Raw genomic sequence first — 15,714 nt, 5'->3', positions numbered from 1 at the left:
AGTCCCTTCATCATCTTTGTGGCCCTTCACAGCACTTTCTCCAGTATGTCCATGTCTCTTTTCTACTGGGTGCCCAGAAGTGGACTCGGTGCTCTGGGGGTGGCCTCACCAGGGCTGAGGAGAGGGGAAGGATCACCTGCCTCCACCCACTGGCAACACTCCCCCTAATGTAGCCCAGGAGGCTCTTGGCCTTTGTTGCCTCAAGGGTGCACTGCTGCCTCATGTCCAACTTGGTGTCCACCAGGAGACCTCAAGGGCCTTCTCTGCCAACGTACTTTCCAGCTGGCCAGTCAGCCTCTGGCATGTACTGTATCATGTTGCTTCAGCATTATCTCCCCATCATAAAGCCATGCCTATCTACTACTCCTGATGGCCACCTTGTCCTCCATGTGTCTGGAAATGGTTTCCAGGATTACTCCATCGCCTTCCCAGGGATCAAGGTGAGGCTGGCCGGCCTGTAGTTCCCTGCATCTTCCTGCTTGCCCTCCTTGAAAAAAGCAGCGACACTTGCTTTCTGCCAGTCCCCAGGAACCTCTCCCCATCACCATGGCCATAATTACGTAGGTGATGGAGAGTGGTCTCGGAAGGACTTCAGGCAGCTCCCTCAGCACTCCGGGGGCATCCCATCTGCTCCCAGGGACCTGTGTCTGTTCCGTTTGTTTAAATGTTCCTCAAACCGGTTCTCCCTTCCCAAGGGGAACTCTTCCTCACCCCACGCATTCCCTCTGGCCTCAGCAGCCTGCGATTCCTGAAGGCAGCAAAGGCCAGAAAGTTTCGAGGCCATGGTTGTCATACCTCCAGCATGTACTGGTGCCTGGGGTTTACCCTCCACATGTGCAGGACTTTGCACGTCCCTTTGGTGAAATTCATGAGGTTCATTTCTCCAGTCTGGCCAGTTACCTCTGAACAGCAGCACAACCCTCTGGTGTATCAGCCGCTCCTCCCAGTTTTCGATCATCTGCAAACTCGCTGAGGATGCACTCTCACCCATCATCCAGGTCATTAATGAAGAGGAGAAAGAGTAGTGGCCCCTGGAGCAGGTTGCCTAGAGAAGCTGTGGATATCGCATCATTGGAAGTGTTCAAAGTCAGTTTGGACAAGGCTTAGAGCAACTGGATTGAGTGAAAGATGTCCCTGCCCATATCAGAGAGTTGGACTAGATGATCTTTAAGGTCCTTGCCAACCCAAACCACTCTATGATTCTGCATGGACTCTCTAATTCCTGGAGATGAAGTCACCAGATCTGCAGCATCTGGAGGAGGTTCATGGAAAACTGAGGTGAGCAAAAAGGGGTGACCTTGTGACCGTTTGTCACTGACCACTGTCACTGGCATGCAAGATGGTCAGCATGGAGAAAACTGTAGATAGATGCCTTTTGACACCTTCAGACACACTGGTGAAGAATTGCCGAGGCAGGTAGGTGAGTAGAAATGCTTCCCAGATGCTTTACTTCTTACCTGACAACTCTGTAATCTAAAAAGCACTACTCATTTCAACGTGGGGCTTTCAGAAACCGGCTTAGCTACAGCCAAGGATGGACCAGGAGAGTCGTGGAAACACTCTAGCTTTGCTGGAGAGGCTTGGCTCAGCCCCTGTATGGCAGACTGGAGCACTAGCACACACTGAAACTCTGTCCAGCTCCACTGGCTTCAGTCAGCGCTGTGTCTATTGTCGACTAGGAAAACTAGCAGGTAGGAGGCAGGGGGTTGTGCTGACTTAGGAACATCAGCAAGCGACACTTCTCTGAGCCGTTAGGAGCATTGCACCACGGACCTTTCCAAAGCTGGCTCTACCCTTAGTAACCTGGATTTTCCTGCCTTCAGGAAGTCAGCATGGAAGGATGGCTCCACAGTCCCCTCCATCTGAATTCTCCATAATTTCCTCTACATAGTCCAACTTGGGGACAGCTGGGTAAGCAGAAAGCACAGCCCATGGTGCTGTGCTGCAAAGGCAGCAGCTGAGGAGTGCTCAACCCACAAGAAAGACCTGCGCTGCTCATCAAGCACAAACAGGTGCCACCAACTTGAGCTATAGAATTTGTGCCATGATTAGTGGCTAGGGAAAGCTTGTAGCATCAGGTTTCCCTCTTTGTTTTGTCAGAGAGGAGCAGTTTGAGGAACAGAAAGCTGTGGGTAGCTGTCCTCCCAGCAGGCCTCTGCAATTCCAGAGGTACTGCTGCCTTCCTCAGCAGGATGCAGTCTCCTTCTGCTCTGCCCCGAGTCACCTCTCCTTGGCTTTTGCCCCCCTTTCAAACACCTCCTCAAAGGAGGTGGCTATGCCCTTTTCTGATTTCTCTGCTGCTTTGAATATCCTTGCGCTCTCCAGAGACTTATCTCCCAGTGGTTTCCTAACTAGTACTTTCTCCTTGCCTTTCAGGGTTCCTTCAGTGTCTCCTGCTCTGGATTCTGTCCTTTGGGGAGATTTGGTTGAGCTCATCCAAAGCCAAACACAGCTCTCATCCCTTCTCTTGATAATGTAACTTAGGATCTGTGCTCACTTGCTGTCTTTTGCTTTCCATCTATCTATCTATCTTCCTCACCTCCAGGCCAGGCAGGTTCAGGTGTGGCTGCCTCTGGACAATACAAGGTGGGGAGGAGATTGCCATCGGTACAGTCCAGCAGCATGTGTCCTTGCCCCATGGCCTGTCTCCAGACCTCTTCCAGATCATTCGAGACATAGAGAAACCCTATGGAACATGTCCTAGCCCACAGGGATAGTTTCTACTATTGCTCTACCATAATCTTTGTTCATGCCTTGAGCTAAGAAATCTCAAATGCTTTCCCAGCCTTTACTCTAACTGGATTTTCCTGTTCTTCTGTACATGCTCTCTTTGTAGAACCACATGGAGTTACTTGTTGCTAGGAAATCCTGTGCTAGTATATTCCCTAAGCTGTTTTGCATTGTTCAGGTGAAGTATTTGGTGACCGCAGATGGTAGAATTTCACCCTGGTTTGCCTGTAACAGCAGCAGAAGTACAGTTTGTAGTGGACCTTTGCCTCAATGAACTCCCATCAAGTCCACCAGAATTCAACCATGGCATTTGGGGTTAATTTGGAATTCAGAATGGATGCTGTGCATTGATTTATGTGAGTGGGCCAATTTCTGAGGCAGCACTCATCTCTTTCAATAGGTAAGAAGAGTAAGTACTGATCCCAAATGGGAGAACCTCTTCATATTCTACGAATTATGTACTAGCAGCACAGAGGACATCACACACACACACACACACACAAAAGATGTGGTGATTTCTGAATCTTAAAAATCTGATATGATAGGAGAGACCAAACAACCACCTGTTTATACTCGTACATAGTTAAGGAAGAGAAGCCTTTAGAAATCCTGCAAATAGCTTAAAGTCACCAGAAAATACTTGCTTGTCTTCTTTCTAGCACAGAGAAAAAGCCAACCGATATTAAGACGCATGCCACAAAGACAGACTTTCAAGTAATTTTCCTTAGTTGTCCTTCTCAGTAACGACCTTCACCCGGAGGCATCTCAGAGCATTTATGAGACCTGAGTGCATTCCCCTTGTATCAAAGCCTGTTGGACAGCTTGCAATTCCCTCTTCACAGGACTGCACTGTCACTCCCAAGGAGCCCCATACAGCCTTTGCAGAGCCTGGTTTTGGAGTGACCACCACTCATGACATGTTGTTACCAGGCAAAGCTAACACATGGCTAACAATCCCCAACTGCAGCATTCAGTCTTCCCAATGAGATGTAGGAAGCAAAACAAAATCAGAGGGACAAGAACACTCTCCTTTGCTGTTCAAAGCATGCAAGAGAACAACCAGTCTTTCCAAAAGCCTGGCTGAGAATTTTAGCAATAACAATTTGGTTGAGAGAAAATCTCTGAAAGGTCTCAAATGTTAGGAGAATCTTCCAGAGACATGACAAAGCACATATCAGCACATTACACAGTACTTTCCGCTAGCTGTCCATAACTGCTGAGATAGTTGAGGCTTGTATTTTAACAATTGCTTCCTCCTTTTTGGTCCACTGCCTTGTCTTTGCTCCTGGGATTCATCCATGTATTTCTCTTGAATCTCCATGTTCCATCAGGTACAGGATCCGTCAGCAGCAAGTCAGAAGAAAGGGATGCAAGACAGCTGAGATTGCTTGTCCAAAAGAGCCATTTTCCAGGAATTGCTTCACTTTTTCACTTTACACGAACACAGAAGGTACCCCAATAGATCAACCCAGCAGCAGCAGTGGGAGACAGAACACATGAGCATGGCTGCTTTCTGCAGTGCATTGCTGTCCTGCTCCCCAATGGTACAGATGGCGCAGTCACAAGCTATTGCTGACACTGGAGGGGATGTTTTATTTGTTCTTTATTTGCCACCACTTGTTTCCAGTGCAGAATCCCCACACTGCTAGGGAAGCTCTGTAGCAAGTTAGCCTTGCCTGCGTGCGTCTGTAGAGATCAGCAGATGAGGACGTGCTTTCCAAAGTGGTATCATAACCTCCCCAGAAGGCTACAGAGCAAATCGGAGGGGGGCAATCAAATCCAAAACTTTGATATGGCTGCCTTCTGCTTCAGACAAAGTCTTGGAAGACAAAATAGTGGAAGGCGATGATCTCTGACTATTCAGGGGCCAAGGTCCCTGATGGCCAATTATCTGTGTCATCTCAGTGCTTTATTCCTGCCCCCACTGCTGAGTCTAACACTCAGGGCTACTGCTAGTTTTGCCTCTCTCCACATCCTTGTATCGGCTATGCTATTTCTTCACACTCAGGTCTGTGCTGCAGCTTAGCCCCTAGCCCCAGGCAGGGTCTCACAGCCCTCCAGGCCCATGCAGACCAGGTGGTGTTCCTTCATTGGCAACTGCCCTGTTTCCCCGCATCCCACCAGCTCTTCACGTGGAAGCAGTTTAATGATGCCGGGCTCATCCCCCCACCGCCCCTTGCGAGCTCTGCAAGCCGGGTGTCCATTCCAGATGCGGGGGTGCCAACACTTCCAGTCACCCGCAGGTTTCTGACACTAGAGGGGATATCTCCCAGGTCCCTGCACGAGGACACGCACCAGCACGGCACCTCACACTTCACCACAGGGCCCTGCACGCTCTGACGTGTCCCTGCCTCGCCCTGCGCTCAACACCCGTTGTGCCCCGCAGCCTCAGGAGGGCCGGTGCCCCGCTGCGCGCCTTCGCTCCCACAACCGGCAGGGTCAACGGCTCGCACCACCCCTGCTCCCACGCCCGAAAGGGAGGGGCACCCAAGGCCTGAAGCCGAGCGTGCCGCACACGGACGTGCCCCCCGCCACCGCCCCTCGCCCGCGCGTCGAGGCCACGCCTCCGGCCGCCAACAAAATGGCGGCCGGCGCTTTTGCCCGCAGTAAAGATGGTGCTGCGGTCCTTCTGAAGTGCTGGCAAGCGGCGTCTCCGTCGCGAGCCCGCTCCGGAGGCGGGGATTGGCGGGGCCGCGGGCGGGGCAGGGCAGGGCGGGGCGGGGCGCGGCGCGGCGCGGCGCGGCGCGGCGCGGTGCAGAGCAGAGTGAGTGGCGGCAGTGCGCGGCGCCGCTCCTGCTGTCTCCGCCGCCCCGGGCCGCCGCCGCCGCCCCCGCCCCGGCATGAGGAAGCGCAACGAGTCGGTCACGGTGGAGCATGAGCGCGCTGCCGCCGCGCCCGCGCCCCTCGACAAGGGCTGCAGCCTGAGGCACAGCTTGCGCCTGCCCGCCGCCGCCGACACGGGCATGAAGCGACCGCTGGGCAGGTGAGCGCCGCCGTGGTGGCGTCCCTGCGCCGGGCTTTGTTATCCCCCAGCCCCTGCCGAGCCTGCCGCAGCACCGTCTCCCCTCTCCCCAGCGGGGACCACCGGGGGCCGGCAGGGGAGCGGGGCCTCGGGCACCTCCTCAGCCTGGTCGCGGAGAGGGCGGGGGCAAGCGGGGCGGTGTTTTGCGCGGAGAGGGAAAGGGCTTTTCACCCCCGCCCCCCCCGGCACCGCGGCGGCCGAAGAGCTCCCGGGGGCAGACAGGTACGCGTTTCCCACCTGGGTTACGCTTCCCTGGCCTTTGTGTACCGGGTGAGCAGGTGCCGTCCCCCTCAGATGCTTTCGAGTTCTCGGTACAAATAGCTAATTAGAGAATGAGATGGTAGCGGGTCCTGCAGACCCAGATCTGGCCAGCAAAGGCTGGAAGGATTTGATCTTCATATCTGAGCGTTGCTTCGTCCAGCCCCCTTTGGTATAGGCAGGCGTTCGCCCGAAAAAAATGGCTAGCACAAAATCCTCTCCATCAGAGAGTGTATGTGGAGGAGCAGGGGCCTGCAGGTAGGATGTCTTTTTTTTGGAAGAAGCTGGTGCCTGTCAAAGTGATCTCTTTCCTATAAATGAATCAGATTTAGGTGTCAGTAGGAGAAGCTTATATGTGTGGCTCCGTTGAAAAGAGTTTCGCTGTGGCTTTTTGTTAGCTGTGTTACCCTTTTAAACATTTTGTACATACTTATGCTGGGAAAATGTTTGTGTTCCTCTATAAAAAACCAAAATCTGTAACAATAGAAGGTGCTTATAAGCTGGAACTTCTCCATACAAAATTTCAGGGGGGTGTAATACACAATGAAGACCGACTTACAGTTGCAGAGGGCTAGGGAGGAAAAGACGCAACCTTTTAGTTTCATCTACACCAGTATCATGCTTTTCTTTGTGTTTCAGAAGTGTGAAGAATATTTAATGATCAAAATAGCTGTGTGGTTCGGGTAGCTGAAGCCAAATTGCTGTGCTTCAGGAATACAGCAGCCTGTTAAAAAAAAAAAGTGCTTATCGGTGGATTTCTAGAAAATGAGCCAATGTGTCTGTTTCTCTGGTAAATTTTCTGAGGATTTTTCTGTTCTTATAGACAAAATTAACATTTGAAAATAACTTTTTCCTGTTCATGACATGGAATTTTTTCATGTTCAAAAACAGAGGCTTTAAAATGTTATTTCTTTTATTGGGTTATAGCTGTTCAATTTTATGCCCTGGAGGTAAACCTTTGGGATGTTGTCAGCGCTCTGTTCTTGTTATGACAAGCTTTTGGTAATTGAAAATGGCGCTGGGTTGATCTCTCCATTTCAATTGCTGTGCAATAGATCAGACTCTGTCAGTGCTCTGCTTTTATAACATTTAAAAATTCAGTGTATGTATTGCATTTGTCTGAGTGGATAACTTCTAAGACCAATGGTAATCAAATGATGGCTTAGTAACTTCTTCAACATTACGAATGGCATTCAAGTACTTTTTACTGAAGTGGAAATGCTCCTTCAGTGATGAATGTTGAGCAAGCCCTAAGAGCACATAGTGCAGGCTGTTGGCTTGGGCTGACAGGCAGGTACTTTGTGGAAACCAGACATAGCACAGCTATTAGATACACAGTATTGTAAAGGCCAAGCTAAAAGCAGGAAAAACACATCCCATCTGTGGAAAGTTTTCTTGTATTTATTTCTCCATTTGCACTTTTAAAAATGGTCAGCAGGCAAATTTTCCTCACTTTTCTCCATGTTGAGCCTTTGAAGCCTGTTTCAGAAATCCCTGAAGTCCTACATGTGTTTTGGGCTTTCTTTTCCCCCCCCCCCCCCTCGAGTCAGGTACTGTATTCCATAAAACAGTGTTTCTCAAACGACATTGTAGGAAAGCCTTGTTTGTTTGGAACTCACTTTCCCTTTTCCTCATCTCAGGAAATTATTTTTTTTTTTTTAAAAGGAGTCCTGTAGATCATCCTGTGATGCCAAAATGGTGCGTGTTTGTAGCTGAGTAAAAGTGCAAAGTGGAACAATCACTCACTTCTGTAACTTCTGTTGTTTTTTCTTTTCTGCTGTCCTGGGTTGGGTTGTCTGCCTTTCTTACTGGCTTTCAATGGACCTCTGACTTCCTCACTTGGTGAGCCTTCAGACAGTGCTTTGCAGGAAAGACATCTGAGTCTGCCAATACCCTCCAGTTATGTTTTCTACAGGATAACAAATACAGTGCTGAAGTGTGAATCTGAGTGTGCAGGAATGAGAAGTCAGGCAGAAGAAGGTACGATGCCCAGAGAAAAGGTTGCTGTACAGAACAACCACCGTGAGTCAGGTCAGACAGCTTTCTAGCTCTGTGTCCCACCTTTGGCAGCAGGCAGCAGTGGGGTTTAAGGAAGAACATGAGGAAGGTATGTATACGGTGGACCTCCCTTGGTAGGTACCCTGGCTGTGGCCAGTTATGTGGCCAACAAGTTGCTGTACGAGCGTCTAGATCCTCGTATTTTAATATGCAAAGTCATGCAGTTATTGCAGCATTCCTTATACCACTGGATATAAAATCAGCATTTGATTGTGTTGTTGTTTTCAGTGTGTTACATGAGTTTTACTCCTCAGCTCGCGGCAACTGTAAGGAAGTGAAAACTGCTGCAAGGTTGCTGGGATGGTGGAGGTGGCATCATATCTGGAATCGGGGATTTGTACCACAGCAAACTATACTTAGCAGCATACTCATTGATGAAATAGTTAAAATCAGCACTTCTGGTGGCTGTGAATTCTGCATTCAGGGGAAGCCTGCATTTCATACTGCTGTTATTTAGTTTCTCTGCAGACTTGGGAAAACAGCACATATGTATGGCTTCAGTATGTGGGTTTCCATCTTTTCTTTGTAAATGGTACAAACCACTGGTTAGAAAAGCAAACTGACCTCACAGTAGCCTGAAGTGGCTGCGTAGTTCTGCAGCCAAGGGCTGATCATGTGGCAGAGTCCCGTGGGTCGGGAGCGCGGGGCTGCAGAGGCAGCGATGTTTGTAATTGCAGCAGTGACCAGGGCTGTAGAGCAGCAGCAGAGCTTGTGTGTGCACTTCCCCAGCTGGGCTCTTTCTGTTCACGTCCAGTTCCTCAGCAAAGGCTAAATAGCACCATAACTGTAAATGTGAGCGATTTACAGTTATGTATTTACAGATGTATTTGTGGAATACAGTATTGATTTAGCAGCAGCAGCTTATTCTTGCAGCAGTATTTTTGAATTTTACTAGCACTGTATTTGTCCCTCTTTTTTGGTTCAGTCATATCATCACACTGTGCTCATTCATCCAGGAGCTGAAACTCATTCTGAAGAGGTGGCTCTGCATTTGAACTACTCTGTTACAGAAAGTGTGCGTGTGCACGTTGTATAACGGAGATGGATATCTGATAAATAAGATTTATGTGGCTTCAGCTAGTGCATACTGTAGTTGGTGTGGCTTTTCTTAAGTGGTTTACAAACAGAAAGGAACAAATATAGGTATTTCCATTTTTCTTCCATAGGTAGCGGTAAAATACAATATGGTGGTTATCTAAGAACTTTACCAGTAGCTACTTTAAAATTCTGTGAACAATTTGTTTTTTAAAGGAACTGAGATGTTTTGTCTGAAACTATTAAATGCAATAATGCAGTACTAAAGAAGCAGCATGCAGTGCTTGGTTTTCCTGGTATGCGTGTTTTGTGTGGATGGCCATTCCTCTAATATTTGTGTTATGATGCATTTTCCAGGTGACAGTGTTTAAGTGCTAGATGGTTATTAAGGTAGCATTGTGTTTTGGGTAGTTGCTCTGACTCATTTTTGTGGTCAGTGGCTCTGATATAGAAAAACTTTATGTGGGAGCACAGAGAATAAAGAAAATCAAGCGAGCTTAATACTGGCATTGATATCAAAGCAAATTCTCCTATCTCATTTCTGCTGAACCCTGATCCTGGTGGCAAATGGTCACCTGTGACCTAGTCCTTATCTGTGCCTCATTAATCTGAATCCATAGTCAGACTATAGATCTGAAGCATGAATTTTGCCATTCCCTGTTTTCCTGCAAACACTTTTTTGTCTATGTTACAATTTAGGGTAATTTCAGTTACACTGCAGTCACCCGTGTTTGCCTTCTTGTTAGCTGTGTGCAGCTTTCTCAGTTAGTGCTTTTTCTTGAAAGGCAGAAGGTTGCTTTTATGGTACCCTTTCCTGGGTATTTTATGAAAAATACAGCGAGGTGCTGAAAACAGGAAGCTGCAGCAGTCTGCGGGTATCTTTCCCTCTGATGTGGCTGAATTTTACTGGAATGTTGAGTGTGCCCCAGGTGTGTCGAATGCGATGTGCGGTGACCCTTGGTGCCACCCTACCCCAGCAGCTGAAGTGCTCCATGCCTTCCTGTGTCTCTTTGGATTTAAGCAGCAGTATCTTTCCTCTGGCAGAAAACTTGAAAACTTGGCCATTTCTATTATCTGCCTCCCTCCCTCCCGCCCACCCTTATATCTCTAGGCCTAGCCTCTTTTTTCCTGATGTTACTTTTTCTGGAAGCATTTGCACAGACTTTTATGAGTATTCCAGTCTGGTCATTGTAGCAGAGATGACAAATTTTTGAAGTGTTCTCCTGCAGGATTTCATCATTTCTTCCTTAAGAATTTTTTCTTCCCAAGTGAGTTCTGCTGTCTTCAGGTTCAACCACTTACTTGTTAGTGCTCTTCAAGGAGGAAAGGTGCTGCTTGTATAGAGAAATTTAATCAATCATACAGCTTTTTCACCAATTCCATCTTCCTACTGGGTAGCTGCTGCTATTTCAGTTGTTCTTGGTAGTTCTTGAGCAAAGTTCACAAAGGAGCTGTGAAATGGTTTCCAGTTACTTGCCTGTGCTTTCTTCCGTAGTAAGTACAGGTTGAATCACAATTCCTCATTTGTGTAAAATGTGTAAAAGCAGCTTGCTCTGTGTGGAGACTTTTTTTTTGTTTACAATTCTCTTGAAGAGGATGCACAGTAATATTTTGCTCAGATCTGTCAAAGATGGGATTGTGTAATTACTTCCACACATGTCTGACTCTTTTTTTTTTTATGAATGGGATCTCAGTGGCTGTGTCTAAATCCTGGTTTGTCTCATGCGTTGTCAGCCATTTTGGCAGCTTATGGCGAAGTGAGTGCCTCTGAATTGCTCTCAAGTTACCCAGTTGGGGCGTTAGGTGTTCAGTCTCTGCATCATCTTCACAATTTGTTCAGCCTTTGAAGCCATTATAATTCTCTTTCCTTGTGTTCATCTTCTCCCCCCTCTTTCTCAAAGACGTATAATTCATTCAGCAAAAATAGCAAGACCCCCTGCAATGTGGGGAGTTATTAGTTTTATTAGTGTGGGTTTTTTAATCTGGGATTTTATTTTTTTTTTTAAGGACTTACTGATTTGTGGGGCCATTGTGTTGATGTGAGAGTTCTGTGCCTTAATGTGTTACTGTTAAAGCCTATCTTCTTTCACCATCACTAACTTTGCTTTTTGTGTTAAACAGGCATGGTTTACTCTCTCAGGCATCTCTTGAGACTCCTAGCATCTTCCTGCAGGCCTGTCTGTATGATCTAAAATTTCTTGGATCCAACTTTCCCATGAGTCTCTCTGGATTTTCTGTAATAGAGCACAGCATTTTTCTGCTGCATCTGCTCTGTGTTATGTCATCCTATAGTCTCGTAGTGTCTGAGCAGTTTTCTCAAGGCGCTATATTTCTCGCGGAGAAGTCTGCTCGAGCAGGCTCGCTTCAGACTGAAGGCAGTTTGCCCTCTAGTTATGACTGAGTTTTGTGTTGGTCTCCTTGAACTCCTCATTTCATTGCGGTGCCATTCTTCTGGCATCATGTGTGCCCCTGGGTTCAGTTGCTCTGTTTTGGTGGCTTATGCCTGAATTAATAATTACTGCGGTGTTATTAATTGCTACTACTTCGTAATTCCTATAAAGTCCTTTTCTACTTAGGAGTTTTATGAATTGCAGACCTCTGCTTGTTTCAGTATACCTAAACTTCCCAACATATGGGTGGTTCTGGGTAACTCCTGGGACTAAGAGGACATTCTAGTCATCTCTGGAGTGAAGATGTCTGTGGAGACCAGGGTCTTCTCAGTGTTGTCACAATCTTTTCTGTCCTTTCTTCTCAACTGGCCACTACTTGTTCCTTTGGGAATACCAGTGAGTATAATCATGGGCTGGGTTGTCGGCCAGTGTGATGCTGTGCTATAGGATGACCAGCTAAACTGACCTTCTAACATCAGCACAAGTCCTAGGTTCCCATATGCGCTTTTCCCTCTAGATACCCTTTTTTCCTCCGGTATCCCCATGTCTATTTCCAACCTGTTTTCACTTACACAGAGGATCAATGGTCTACTTACAACAAGCTAATTTTTGAGGATGACTTGCTTTCGTGCTATAAATGGCATGTAGTTGCTGAGCCAGGAATCTTGTTCTCTGCAAATGCAGTCACAGGTCATCACAGCGAGCCTGTAGGTTTTCTCCAGGATGCACAAGATATATGTGTTTCTTTTTGGTGAAAACAACATCATGGTGTTTTCATAAAACTAATGATGGCCACATCATTTCCTCTCCAGAATCCACTGCTGTGGTACGTGCAAGAGGCCTGGTATACCCAAGCAGGACTTCTGCTGTAGATGAAGAGTCCTGCCTGCTGAGTTCAGTTTCCTTTGAAAGGCACTATGATGTCCTCTTAGGAGGCTACCTAAGTAGCTAAATTACTTTATCCTTCCAGGCCTGAAGGGCAGGTCAGATTATTTTAGTAATCATACCAGGATGTGAAATTAATAAATAGGCTTCTACAGCAATTTCCCTACAAAACCCTGGGTTTTGGAAACTCAGTAGGTAGCTGCACTGTAAGTGTCATTTTGTGGGTGTTACAGTAGTGGACAGCTTCTGACATCAAGAGTGAGTGATTGTAAGGAAGGGAGATTCACTAAGGCTGTAATGTGAGAGCACTATGTTAATGTAGCTGTGACTGAATCAAAACCACAAGAAGATTAAAAGAAAGTACTTCTGGTGTATTAAAAGAGTAACAGGAGACCTAGGAGACTTTAAAGTCATTAGCCTGAGGTGGAATCTCTGCAATTTTAATGGTAAGAGTTAATTTGCAATTCAATGGAAGAAGATTTAGCAGCTAAATATATATATTAATGAAAATATATCTGCCCTGTGGAAGGGAGGTGTCAGTGTAAAATGTGACAGGTTTGTCAAGATTACAGCCTGGTTGATGTAAGCATCAGTGGTAAAATTGTTTCTCCAAAGCACTTGAGTTTGTACTGTAGTTTATTTTATTGAAAGGGCTTGCATTGCTAATGGAGGGCATGTTATCTGTATTGAAAACTGGCTCAGTAGAGAGAGAAACGACGAGGGAGTTATCTTGGGATTGATGCTTGGGCTCAAGGGTGCGTAATTTTGCATATCAACCATCCCACCGATGAGACAGTTGTTGTTGGTAAAACGGAGGAGGAGAGGGTTGATGAGGACTGATGAATAGGGCAGTCAGCATTTTGGGGCAGCTGGTGAAATAGTGAAAAGGTCACCAGAACATAGGTTAAATGTAGCTGGCTGTAATGCAGAATGGCGGGGGAGAGCGTAGAGGTTGTAACTGTGGGACAGGAACCGTGACAAAAAGTGAAGTTGTTCTAGGTAATCACCTCTGCAAGCTGTCATGTGTCCTTTCCCACAGGCTTGGCACGAGTATTGCCTATCCAGGAGTAAGGCTGCGATCTAGGCTTTGTACTTTTGCCTTGCTGGCACCCATCGCTCTTTCTCAAAGCAGTAAGTGTTGGTAAAACAGTGCAACACTGAGCTTCAGAAATCTGCCTCTTCCCTATTGAAGGTAATTGAAACTTGCAAGCAGAATCTCCTAATTTTAGACTCAATAAGTGCCTTGATCATTTAAAGTATGACTATTGAACTGAGCTAACAGGAAGGATGTCTGTGTTTACTTTCCAAATCAAAGTGTTTGTTTAACCCAGATTTATTTCAACGTTGTAACTCTTACTGAGTATAGAGCAATAAAAAAGATTGTTAGACTGGAAAATTAACTTTTAAAACACAAACACTTGAAAATATTTGAGATAAGTCCTACAGCTGCCCTCTCCTTGTTCAAAACAATCTATCAAACCAAAGAAAGGGAATTTTAGAAATCAAAAGAAGAGCATAAAAACTCCAGGCATCGAAGTTGTCTTCTGAATCTAGCAACTAGCTGACGCAAAACCTTCCAGTGGAGGGCATATAGGACTGAGTAGTGCAAGTAGTTCAATCTTTGTAGAGTTTATTTTAAAAATAAAAAGAAAAATCCTCCGCCCGATAGACTGGCCAGTTTCGGTAACTGCCATGTCTGAATGGATGCTGAATGGCTTTAAGCACAGATAACAGAATATAGAATTCCTCTTTTAACATCTCTTAAGCCCGGAGTTTTTCTCTCATTCTCTCTTCTTGCTTGGGAAGAGATAATGGTGTTGTTCGGTTACCTCCCTCTTGTGTTTTAGTAGGGGCAACGTGTGAATAGCAAGAGCCAGTGTTCCTTCTTGGCCTCTGAAAAGAAGAACCAATGGGTAGGCCAAAACGTGGGCCCTACCTTTCACTTACAGTACACTTCTTGTACATCAGGCACAGGATGAAGAAGGGTAGCTGAGATTTCAAATATTCTTTCCTGTAGTATCTGTGCTGCTGTTCTGAATGTGAATGGTTATATTAAAATCAAATATGTACCCACTTAAAATGCTGGTTAATTCTTCTTGCAGAAGAGATTGGTGTTGAATAATAAGTGAAATGAGGTCGTGTGGAGCCTCGTCTCTCTTGTTACTAAAGGTGTGCAGAATAAAGGACTTTGTGTGGCATAACTTTTCCTCTTGGAAGAGTACTTTTTATATGCAAGCTCAGAGCAGAGAACAGTAAATGCACTTACCCTCTCCAGAGGCTGATTTGCCTTCCCCTGGCAGTAAAGCTTCCCCTGGGGTGACTTTTCTGAGACAGAGAAGCCTACACAAATGATGGTGATGTAACTGGAGCTTTGGAGTCAGGGCTTTCAGGTTGCAGTATCCTTGCTTGTGGAGGAAAGTGTGTGCAAGGTGTTTAAGAATTGAGTAGATTTTTAGACTTCCTTGGCATCCCTAGGAAGGGAAGTCTGGCTCTGTTTTCTCCCCTAAAGCAGTCCTATCTCACTTTTTGTAAAGTTTTGATTGGTGTCAGAGCAGCTTTAGGAAGCAGGGGTAAAGCTGACAATGTCAATTTTATACTGCTGAATATGAAAACTGTGAATTGGACATGATCATTGGAAATATCCTATTCTCTTGTCCTTGCAAATCCAGCAGAAATGCAGTAAATAACCTTTTCTTTCAGTTTCCAATAGCTTTGTGCTGTCTGTAGTAAAGCATTCTTTTCCCCTTTTGACTACCGGAGTAGGGACCACATTTCGCTTTAAACTTTGTGGCAGGCTGATGTACAGCGCTGCAAAATGTTCCATTTCCATGCAGTTAAGCAGAATCTCCAACACCTGCTTTTCATCTTCTTTGAGTATGTGTTTTCTGGCTTGGCTTTTCAGAGTTTTGTAGCATTAGCAAAGGCTCAGGTTTTAATTGTCATTAATTTTTCAAGCCTTTGTCCTTTTGGAGTTGTTTCCTCAACAAGATGATAGCTAAAGCTGGAATCCCTGAATAAAGCACAGATGAAAGCAGGAATGGATTAATCTTCCTGGCTGTATGCAAAATAACCCCCTGTTCAAGGTATGTCAGAGGCTGACAGCGGTTCTGTATCTGTTCATACATCTGTTCTTTAACCACGGCTGTTGCTTTATAGTCACGCACTGTTGATTAAGCCTCCCTTTTTAAACGGTTCACGATTACAGAGGGCACTGTGACTGCCAGCTAAATGTAACTGCTCAGCTGATGGTCAGCATATGTAATGTTTTTTGGCATTGTTTAATGTTCTTGTTTGCTTTTATGCCTCTAACAGGGAACTGTTGGTTCATTGTAATCA

General features: G+C 46.2%; 1 protein-coding gene across 1 annotated transcript in view; it reads left to right on the top strand.

Annotated features, from left to right (window-relative positions):
* The first annotated feature begins 5,439 nt into the window (after positions 1-5,439).
* Positions 5,440-15,714, top strand: part of ABHD12 (abhydrolase domain containing 12, lysophospholipase) — a 47,635-nt gene continuing 37,360 nt past the window's right edge. The window contains exon 1 of the mRNA XM_075147417.1: positions 5,440-5,713. Coding sequence (XP_075003518.1) covers positions 5,571-5,713 — 143 coding nt within the window. The 5' untranslated portion in view covers positions 5,440-5,570. The remainder of the gene's footprint in view (positions 5,714-15,714) is intronic.

The sequence above is a fragment of the Calonectris borealis genome, chromosome 3 (assembly GCF_964195595.1).
Source record: "Calonectris borealis chromosome 3, bCalBor7.hap1.2, whole genome shotgun sequence".
In the NCBI taxonomy this organism is placed as follows: Eukaryota; Metazoa; Chordata; class Aves; order Procellariiformes; family Procellariidae; genus Calonectris; species Calonectris borealis.
Note: the sequence above shows the minus strand (reverse complement) of the source record. Positions and strands in the feature narration are given on the sequence as shown.